The sequence below is a fragment of the Buceros rhinoceros genome, unplaced genomic scaffold (genome assembly GCF_000710305.1).
Source record: "Buceros rhinoceros silvestris isolate BGI_N320 unplaced genomic scaffold, ASM71030v1 scaffold2001, whole genome shotgun sequence".
NCBI classification, from domain to species: Eukaryota; Metazoa; Chordata; class Aves; order Bucerotiformes; family Bucerotidae; genus Buceros; species Buceros rhinoceros.
This window is the reverse complement of record NW_010392379.1, coordinates 208385-219576: the sequence shown is the minus strand read 5'-3', so window position 1 is coordinate 219576 and position 11192 is coordinate 208385. Positions and strand designations below refer to the sequence as shown.

The window sequence follows — 11192 nt, the reverse complement described above, 5'->3', positions numbered from 1 at the left end:
GCCTTTTTAACTTTATTCTTCTGACTTTTATTTTTTTCCAAAAGCTGGAAAAATTAATGGAAAACTTGAAGATGAGGGAAGACAGGGTGGAAAACAGGGTGGAAATCAAGAGGGTTTATTAATTGCTCTCTGTTCAGTGTCATTGCAGGCAGGTTCCTGGGTCTTGTCTTTGGTTACTTCAGTACTTATGAAGGAAGTTGGTACAGGTGTCCAGTCCTCCCCACTGGTACCTAGGAAGGTTTTCCCTCTGACCTGAGGTGGGTTACGCCTGGTCCTAAAATAAGAACACCAGAAAATCTGTGTCTTGGTTGACTGCAGGATCCCAACTCTTGGCTGCCACCCTTGTGCTGTCCCTTGGTTGCATCCTTCCTCATAGGGGATGTCCAGTAGCTCACAAAACAGCTGCTTCTTCCTTCCACCTCCATCCAGAGGCCCAAAGACTCTAAATGTACTGTAACAGAGAACAGTCATTTGTAGATATACTTTTAAATTGACTTATCTTTCCTTACAGGATTCTAAAGGCACTGTGATAAAACCATCTACTTTCCTTCTATATGTTAAAATAAATAAATTTCTCTCTGTTTGTTAGCTGTGTTGATATCATGATCAAGCACGGTCTTGGACTTGGGATTGCAGAAATTGCCAAACAGCACCCATTTTCTTATCAACTCCCAACATATGGTTTATTTTAGGGAGATCTTGTCTGGGAACCTGGAAAGTGATGTCAGAGGTATGTTACAGAGAACAGCGGCTGTAATCTAATGATCTGAATTTTGTTCTACAGCTTGATGACTGCACCCTGCAGTTGTCTCACAATGGTACCTATCTGGATCTAGAATCCACCCTAGCAGAACAAAGAGATGAATTGGAAGGCTTCCAGGAGGATGCTGGGTAAGTAAATGTTTACTAAATTTAGATAAATAAGTATATTTGTCCAGAAGCATTGAGGTTTTGGCAGTGTGTGTGCTTAGCTGGTACATTCAGGTCAGCATAGGAACAGAGAAGATAAATTTCTTTCCTCTGTATTCACATGTGTCTCCCCCTTTCTGTGACTAAGAATTGTATGATTTTTCTATCTACGGTCTCTATTACGGTTTCTCTAGAAGATGGCATACTGTAAGAAATCTATCAAGATAATATTAGATGACCAGTCTTGACTAGTTAATACATTTTTATAATTTTCTGGAACTTGATAAATGAGGGTGGTTTGTTCTGAGAACTCTGAGATCTTTCTAATGTGGTAACAGTTGGTGTAGAAGATTATATTGGGGTGGTGCTCCTGAAGTTATAAACTCAATTGCTTTGTGTCTTGATTTAAATCCTCCTCTTAAATTCTTGGAGAAAAAGACCTGTATTCATTTCTTTTTCACTCTTGGAATTGATTTAGCCAGCCCAATGTGAGTGTGTTGTATTGCTTTTTGAATATTCTCTCCTCTTGACTTTTTAAATTATTGCTGGCATACATAGATTGCTATGACACAACTGTCTGTAAACCATCTCTGATGAGAAATGAAAGTGAAAACAAAGTTAGCATCAACGTGTGCCTGTTGCCTGCATGTGAATCCATGCATAATTTTTAAAAATTTTTTTCTGGGCCTTTTAGGTGATCATCTTGCTTAAGATATAAAATGAACAGACGGTCTAGAGTTATTTTTGCCTTGCTGGTTGCTATATATGACTGGATAGTTTTAATTAATTTTATGGGTGCGTTTTGGCATGGACTTTATGCCCATGAATAATGTAGTTGTGCTACAAATGAAATTAACTGCATTCTGAATTGGTCAGGCCTTAACAGTAAGAGATGCAGGCCTCTTGCTTCCACTGATTTCTCTGTTTTGCGATAGCTGTCTTGCCTTTGTTTAATGAATACTACTTACAAATTTAAACTGTGCCTCTGAAGAGTATTTTATATGGAGAATAATTTAAAATAACGTAATAGATATTAATGTGTGTGCATTGTGTATTGCTCCTCTGTACATAGCGGTTTTGGACATGTCCATGGAAGATAAAGAAACTGTTCTGTTAGAAATTGGATGAGTTGCAAGAGAGTTCTTCAGTAGACAGAGAAGCCATTACAGGTGAACTGAGCCTCCCTTCCCATGCAGGAGCAGTGCTGAGTATAGGAGTTGATCTAGTCTTGAGTTTTATGTACAGGTGATAAAAACTACTGCAAAGAACAGCAAATTCTTATTTCCAGCTAATTATAAAGTTAGCTGGAAGTAATATGAAGGAAAAACTTTCTCTTGTGATATGTTTTTGTAGCCATGTGTGTTAAGTCATATTTTCTTTCCCTTCAATTGATCGTCTCCACAATAATTCCAGTAATTTCAACTTCATTGCTTTTTGATACCCCACAATGGTATTGCCAAGCCACTTGGCAAGCCGGAGACCAGTTGGTGCTTTTCCTGATGGACTTTGCACTTGAAATGGAAAGCTACCTTCCAACTTGTTTTAATTTCTGCTTCCTCTGGATGCATTAAATCAATTGTATGAGTTGTTCCTGAAACGTGATTCTAATTTATTCTGTGGTGGCTATTCTAGGTAAAAAATCCACTGACCATGTGACACTAACTATGCTGCTTGGAATTGCATGACTACCATGTTTTGAGCTCAAAAATCAGATTATGCTTTTCTGTACTTGCATGTGTGTGCAGGCCTCTTAATTATGGAATTTGTTGTCAGTTGAGTAATTGCTGCTTTCAATGGCTTGTCCTGCCAGGTAATGGGAAGTCTGCCAGGAAGTCTTTCATTCCTCCGCAAAGGTGAATAGGGAGGTATGAAAAAGGGTGTACTAACATGCATCACAAAAGCTTGGGTTACAAATTGTTATTGCAATCATCTTTTGAAATTGTTTTTGTGAAATGGAAAAGAACTATTTTGTCTGTTGTTGTCATGTGTGTAGTGCGTTTTACTCTGCTGTGGTGAGAGGCGGGTCAGTGAAGTACAAAACCTTGCATTTAGCAGTAAGTGGCTAAAGGATGAGCGGATACTGGTCAGGGAGAAAGTGAAGAAAGGGGAATGCCTGACTTGCATTGGCTTGGCAGTAAAAGGTCTGACTTTTTTGGGATCCGTGAGCTCGATGCCAAGAAGTGATGATGGTGCAGTGAAAAAGGTAGGTGGCATCCTAGGGTGTGAAGAAGGAATTTAGCTAGTGAAATGCAATGGACTTGGTGTCTTCAGTACTGGTGAGAGTTCAGCTGGATTTCTGCATCTCATTTTTGTCCATGTTTTGTGAGAGAATAGGGAGAAGATAAACAAGAATCAGAACTTCAGGAATTTGTGTGATAGTTTCCCAATATGATTTAGTAATATTGTCACTTCAAGGTAAATGCAACTTGTGTGAAGTTATCCAGGAAAATATGAATATTCTAGATGTAAGGGAGTAAATGTCTCCCTCCATCCCAGATTTCTAGCAAACTAAACTCCATTTTGGGACCTTGTGGCTCTGATCTTTTACCCCTGCAGAGACCGAGGCTCTGACCTGGAGTGCTCCTGAGCTGGAGCTGCAGGCTGCAGATGTTGGGCTTAGCAGTAGCCGGCTGTCTGGGAGGGACTGGCTGCAGAAACCACTTAGTCTGTCTCTCTCTCTCTCTCTCTCTGGGTCATTTCAAGGTCCTGTTCTTAATCTTCAAAGCTTTTAATTTTCTGAGATTAGGCTACCTCAGGACTTGCCTTTCTGCTGTGCTGAGGCTGCTCAGGGTCACTGAAGCTTGCTGAACTCTGAATGCAGAATTTAGTCCTGGATATTCATGACATTTTTAAGATTTTAGATCCTCAGCTGTGGAAACTCCTATTACGAGTGACCAGAGTGTCCTGCATTCTGGATGCTTTCAGCATCTTTTTGTCAAATGTTTGTGTTTGCCCAGGCAAAACTATGAAGATTTTTATTTTTAAACACACTGCTGAAAGGAGACTTATAAATAAACCGTGCAGGAAACACAATCTTGCAATTTTTTTATTGGTGTGAGAGGCTGCGTGTATCTGTTTTCTCTTGGAAGGATTGGATGAGCATAGTGAAAAAGAGAGGGATTTTTGTTCAAGAGGAAAGGAGAGGATGGTGTAGGTTAGGCTGGAAGTTTATGATGCATGTCTGAAAATAACAGGTGTAAGAAATGCGTGCTCATACACAATGTCAAATGAATCCTCTTCCATTACTGAATAAAATGAGGAGAAGCTTTCGGTAGTTGCTGTACACTCCAGCAGAATCCAAACTTCTGTTTAGGCAAGGAGAAACCCCAACACTCATGCCCTCTTAGCCTGTAGTGAATTCTGAGCAAAATGTGGACAGGAATGGGACTGTCTTCCTGTGTTCACGACTCTTGCTGCTGCCATTTACATCTCTGGGAATAGCTGTGGAATTCGGGAGAATCAGAATGTTTTTATATGGTTGGGTTTGGGTTTGTTTTTCTTTTTTGGACAGTCAGAGTAAACAGCTGGCCAAGCAATCAGGCTGCCCCTGCAGAAGGTGGCACGACCAGGAAATGGGTCAATAAAACCATGCAGGAAAACTGCCTTTCTTTTCAAATCTGGCATGTATTCATAGTTTGTTTGCCTGATGTTTTTTTGTGTGCATTTTTTTTTTCTTGCTCCCAACACCAGTTACTTTGTGGATGCTTAATTGTGTGAGGACGTAATGTGGAGGTAGTTCAGGGTGGCTGGCTGTTTTGTTAAGGTGCCCATGACAGGTAATGTGCTTTTCCTTTGTTTATTTGTGGTTTTCTAGAGAGACCAAGAATTGTCAAGAAGTTTATGTATTTAAATTACCATATTACTGCCCCAGTTCTTTTTATGGGCATAAACATTTTAACAGGCCCTAATGGCAGCCCAGAAGGTAGCACAGTCCTAAACTGCAGAACGCAGAAGTTTCTTCAGTCAGCACGCTGTGAGCAATAGAGATTTCCTCAGAGAATATATTTTCAAGACTTCTGTTCAGCAGAAAGATTGTTTTAATAGTACCTCTGACAAATCACTTCAGCACTAATGTTTCCGCATTCCTTCTAGACGCTGTGATCCAAGCCATTTTGGCTGGGTGAGTCCCGTTTAAGTTGGATGGCAGACCTTTTCCCTCTTGGTGCTGCTGTTCATCTTGGGCTTGATTCAGAATCTGTCAAAGGCAATGGAGTCTGGCAGGGATCTTTAATATTCTTTTCCTGCTTATGCTCTGTGTTTTTTGCCCACTTAGCCTTTGCAATTAGTAGTAGTGAGTATGCAAACTTTCTGTCTTTTAGTTTATTCGAGGAAGCTGGGGATGCATTTGAAGGTTAACTTAGTTTTTGTCTAAAAAATGATGTGGCTTACTTCTTGAAACAGTGATGTAAACTGGCGGATCTGATGCTGGTTTTAGGTTGAACAGAGTATTTTGTGTTCACCGTTGGAAGATGCTCTCAAGTTATGATAGCTTTCTCTCCGTGTTTTTTCTTGATGTCCATAATGTTTCTCAGTTTCAATAGCAAGAAAAATAAGGGAGATGCCTGTGGGGATTGTCATGGTGTTGCTACAAGCAGTTGAGACTGACTGCTTATTGCGATGACTTAAGTCATGTTTTGAAAAGTCCATCTGAATATTTTGATTTCTGTGATGTTTTATTATTGCTCTGAGAAAATACTGAATCTGAAAAATGTAATGGATGGTCACAGTAAAAACATGCAACAAAGCAAAAAAACTCCAAACACCCCCTTCCCCAAAACCCCAAATGAACAAAAAACCCCAATCAAGACAAACTTCTATCAAGAAGTCTGAATTAGTTTAGGAGGCTGGTGCACACTTAGAGCAGGTGGAATGTGGAAGCCTTTTTCCTGTTTTGCTTAGTGCTCTTTATATGTCGGTTGTCATCATCTGTACTTACCCAGGTGTGAGGACCAGAAAGGCTCAGAACTGTAGAGGAACATGATACTGTGTGGGACTGAGAGTGACTCAAGTGATGCTCTTTTTATCTGAGCTTGCTTAGGTCTTGAATGCCCTGATGTGTTCAAGGATTTCTCTAAATGGGAACCTCCTGCTGTCTCACTCTTTGGTTAGAGTCTGGATGTATTTGGGCTGTCATAGCTGAGAGATTATGGTAAATTCTGGAAGGTGTAAAACTTTGTACAGCATTCCACATTCTACAGTATGCCAGTCTATAATGTATCAAATTAAGATGTTGAATGTTTTGAAGTGAATGATTAGCTAAAACTTTACTGTTACAGAAGTTTTCACATTGCTAAGGAAATAAGTTGTTTTTCTGGATGGGTAAATTGGTGCTTTTTTAATTCCCTCCCTCCCAAATTTTGAAGGCAATAGCTATTTCTTACTACTCATGTTTTCAAAACTTTTATCTTTTTAATATCTTCATTTTTAATCCTAATACGATGTCTTTGTTTATAAGAATTGTTAGATAGAATTTTGAAGTTAAACTTTAGGTGGAACTGTAGAAATTAATCTTCATAGTTATCTTGTGATATTCCCTGACAGCAAAATGAAATAAAATAACAGGTCCCATATGCTTTCCATGCCACAGAACAATAGGCAAGGCATCTCTGAGCATTCATGTTTCCAGAGCATGTAATCAAGAATAATTAAGCAAATGTTTGTGTATTTTGTAGAGCCTGACAAATGAGATGTGATTTTGAAAGATGTGCCCTGGAAGTAGGATGGAGGCAATTAACACTTGAGTGTTCCACCACCTAAATTATTAACTGGTTATAAGGATTTCTTGCCAGTGGATCTTCTTGGCAAGGCGTCTTGTGAAGATGATGATTGTCAAATTAAGCTTTCCTACTCGTAGTAAAATACTACTACTTTTGTAGTTAATGAATACTGTTGTGTGAATGTAAAATGTATTTAGAAAACAAGCATCTGAATAAATAATATCAAACCTGAATAAATTTTACTGCTGACCAGCACTTGATTTGTCATGTACTCTCAGTTTTAAAGCTGGCTTGATGGTGTGGAAGTAAATCTCTTCTGCATACATCTAGGTCAGACTGCAAGCCACTTTGCTTGCACTGCAAGAAACAAAAAATGCAAGATCCATGTGGGCTTGTGGGAAGAATCTGTGGTCACCTGCTTGGGTGGGCTGGCCAGGAGGGAGCTGGAGGGCAGTAGTAAATAAATACAGAAATTACAATGATCACAAGTATCTGTGGTCATTAGTTGAAGCCTGGGGATGTCAGTGCATCTTACAACTTCATTCTAGTCTAGATGGAGAACCTTCAGGCAAATAGCCTGAAAAAAAAGCTGAGATACTGCATAGTCTTACTTTCACTGATGTGCTGACATGTCCTCCAAAGGGAAGCAGAGTTGGTTTTGCTCTTCTCCCAGTGCCCCCAGTCTTCCAAGCTGTGCCATGCTCTTTCCAGCTGAGGAGGAGCCAACATCCACAGAGGCAGCTTCCCCAGCTTGGATGAAACAGCAGGTCATTGTTTCATGAGCTCTTCTCCCTCTACATGGTTTTGATTTTGGAGAAGCAGGAGCCTGGGATTTGTAGACCTAAGCAGGGCAGGTCATGGGCAGCTCTTGAAGCTGATACTTGTGAGCTGTGAAGGACCCCAGTCATCTTACCTCATGCGTCTGGGAGTAGCAGCATTTAAAGCTCACGCAGGCTTTTGGGGTGTGGGACAGGACCTCAAATCCCAAGCACTAAAATGTTCTGTGGTCTGGTTTCATCCTGGGGGTTATTTCACGAGTGTTGTTTTGGTGAGGTTTGGGTTTTCTGTTTGATGGGTTTTGAGCGCTTGACTCATGGTTTTATAGCTTGTGGTTGTCAATACCAAAGCAGCTGAGTCTCCATCTCCCCCACTTTGCTCCAGAGTTTACTTACAGCTCTCTGTTGTTGAGGGAAACATCTACATCTGTACCAAGGTGTCTGTGGAAACATTTGAAAATTTGCTGGTTTTGAATTTTAGTGATTACTGCTGGCAAATGAATGCAGTAAGAATGGTTTTCTTCAAAAATAATTTCCATTGCAAAAATACCGCCATATCGTATGTACCAATTACAGTGCTAAACCAGTGTGTGAATTATTCTTAAAATTTTTCCAAGGAAAACCTTTTTTAAAGATAGTCTAATTTGTCATTCAGGGTTTTTTGTGTGAAAATAGCTGAGGAGTCCAATATTTTAGGGAGGAAACTTATATAAAAACAGCTTCTAGAAACAGCTGATGCCAAATGTTTTATTTAAAAATGTTTAATTTTATTAACCTTGAAGCTCCTTAATAGCTGGTTTGCACTCTGCCCTCCTCCTTGATGATGAGGTTATAAACTAAGCGAGCAGCTCTCAAGGCTTGGAAATGTTTCCCTTCAATTTGTGAGGAGGAAATCCCTTCCTTTCTCCATAAACAGATCATCGGTAGGGTTTCAGGTAGGGCTGCCAGAAAGCTCTATAGGACTGCTCTGAACTGAACTCCTGTTGTTAGTAAAACCATCGACTGAGGCTCCAAACCTCAAACAGCAGCAGCACCAAGTGTGCTCACTGTCTGCTGGTGCAGCTTGCAAACTGGTGTAGTATTGCAGTATAATTGCCTGGAGCATGTGGGCAGCTCAGTGAGTTTGTGCTCGGTAATTAGTCAAAGCTGTGAACTTTCTATGCTTCCTATTCCATGGCAACAATTTGTGTGTCTGCTCCTACCCTGTGGTAAATGCAAAATAGGTTTGTATAAGCAAGCTTTGACTCTGTTTATCCCATGGGAATTAATCCCTCTATGCACTTGGGGTGTGTGTGTGTTTTATCACTGACTAAACTAAGGTAATAATCCGCTTCTGATAAAAATAAGTGTCTTCAATTTAACCTCCAGGTGCAAACTAATAGCTTAAAGCACTGCAAATCCGTGACTAGCCCAGGATCTCTGGTAATGAAGCCATGAAAACTAGTGACTTCTGCCAGGATTAACACCACAGCAGTACAGCAAAATAGAAATTTATTTCACGTTTACTGCTCAGTAATTGTGCTTAGTAGCAAAGGCTTTGATGGCCCAGCAATAAATGAAAAGCCTATTTCCTAAATGGAATTAATATGGGAAAATAAGTGGCCTGAGGGCAGCGTGGTGTATTTAAGGACTTGCATGTTGAGTTATGAAGGAGCCTTTGCCAAATATGATGCTAATGGAAAACTTCCAAAAAGCAGAAAGAGACCCAAAGAAGTATGTTGATCAGTGCAACGTAGAGTTTATTTTTATGTACTTACATACACGCATGCATGTTCTACTGCAAAGTAGGCCAGTTTTAAAATAGTTCTTGCTGAGTCTGGTTAAACTGATTACAACCTGAGAGCGTAATTGGACAATTAAGCCAGTAGGATACTGTTTTGAAATGTGATCTGTATTGCTTTGCTTCTTCAGGTTGTTGCCTTTTTAGTGTCATCAATTAAAATGGAAAAATCATAAGTAGTGTTATTTCCTTAAGGTATTAGAGAACAATTTCTAGTAGGAGGGAGAAGTTTATGAAAAGTTATTAAAACCATTTTTAATAAACTAAGTTTTTTTCTTATTTTAATTATGAAAAAATTAGAGCTCTTTTTCTTTACTGTAAGTTGGAGTTAGATCAGGTGGCAGGGGCCTTTGTGAAAAGGAAAATGATTATGCAGGTGCTATTTGCTTCTGCTCTATAACTATTGAACTTCTAATAAAGTTCATCTGGCACTTTGTTCTCTTGGAACCAAAATGTGAGCCCCAAGATGTGGTTGGAGCACCAGAGGGACACTCTGCTTGAAGAGGTGGAAGCATCAAGTGACCTAACTGGGGAGATACTAATTTATTTTACTTTCTTCCTCATCCTTTAGGTTCTTGGTTCTTCTGTTTTTTGTTTTTTTTTTTTTTCCTCCCCCCCAAAAATCCTGGTGTTTCAAGACATCTGTTTCTCCAAGTATGAAGAGGTTTTAAATGAAAATCCTAATGTAACATGAACTTCAAAGTACAAGTGATAGCAAAACCACATGACCAGGAATTACCCCTTGTAAAGATTCCTGGGAGAAATGTGCAGCCAGAATTTGAGAGCTACTGACAGCGGTGGGAAATATATAACCTAAGAACTAGAAGGCATTGGTCAAATGATGTGTCGTCTCTGCAGCAGAACATAATGCAAGGTTGAACAAGAATTGAGGAAACAAGCCTTCTGTTTGTGTTTTACCCAGAAGCAATATTATTTGTTAAAATAGCACTTAATCAAATCTCTTCATCATTTGCCAATTCAAAGTTTGTGTTTTCTTAATGCAAAAGTATAAGCTAGAGATTTAGCTGATCGTGCTATCAGTATTTCACAAAATGATGGGACAAACTTCTTGCTGAAAACAGTTTTATATTGGTTGAGCTTTTGGGATGGGAAGGGACACAGCTTTGTTCATGAATAAGAACAGCTCTTGAAAAATAGTAGCTTGTTGACTGTGAAGTCAGCAGTCAGCCCTCAAATATTTTAGAGGCTGTAGAGAGTTATTGTTTTAATGTGTGGAAATTGAGCCATCAACAACTAAGAAATAACTAACATGATGATTCAGAAAGTAGGGGAAGGGGATGGGGAAGGGATTCTGATTTCCCATCTTCTGAGGTTTTCTTGCACAGAAACTACTAAAAAGGACAAATGGAACAAATGTTCCCCCATTTAACTCAGTGCATTTCACAGTGTGTTAGAGTGATTCATTGTCTTTTGGCAAAAATCATTGCCTTGTGGTGAGCTACACAGAAGACTCCACCCAGACCTTTACTGACATATACTCAGAATATATTAGTAATAAATAAATAAGCACTGTTAATGTGGCTTATAGTGCATACTTGGTGAATCCCTTGAATTTTTCACTGGACCCTTTTGTGTTTCTCATTTTCTTCCCCTTCTACTTTCATCCTATTTTGTTTTAATTTAAAAGGAGGAAGAGAAAGAAAGATGAAAACCCTGCCTAATAAATGTTGCTCTTGGAAAGAGTAGGTGGATGCAAAAACCCAGCACCTTGTAGTGAAACACTGTCTATAGTCCTTATTTGCAGTTTCCTGGGCAAGGTTGTGTTAACCAGGGTGCTCTTCCTCTCATTGGCACTCACCTGTAACTTTTTGCATGATCTATACTTTGTTAGTATGGAATGAGGCAGTTAATTGTTAGTCACGTTGGCAAACACAGGGCATAATATTGGAACAATCCACAGACGAAGAAACACGTGCAAGTGCAGCATCCTTTGCTCCTTTGCACACTGTTGCTTACACTAGTAAGATTTTACCTGTCAGTTTTTGTGTA

General features: G+C 39.5%; 1 protein-coding gene across 1 annotated transcript in view; it reads left to right on the top strand.

The window, feature by feature from the left end:
• Window positions 1–784: 784 nt before the first annotated feature.
• LOC104500736 (FH1/FH2 domain-containing protein 3-like) overlaps window positions 785–11192 on the top strand; it is a gene marked incomplete at both ends in the record, with an annotated part of 160590 nt that continues 150182 nt past the window's right edge. Inside the window, one exon of the mRNA XM_010144439.1 lies at window positions 785–891. Coding sequence (XP_010142741.1) covers window positions 785–891 — 107 coding nt within the window. The remainder of the gene's footprint in view (window positions 892–11192) is intronic.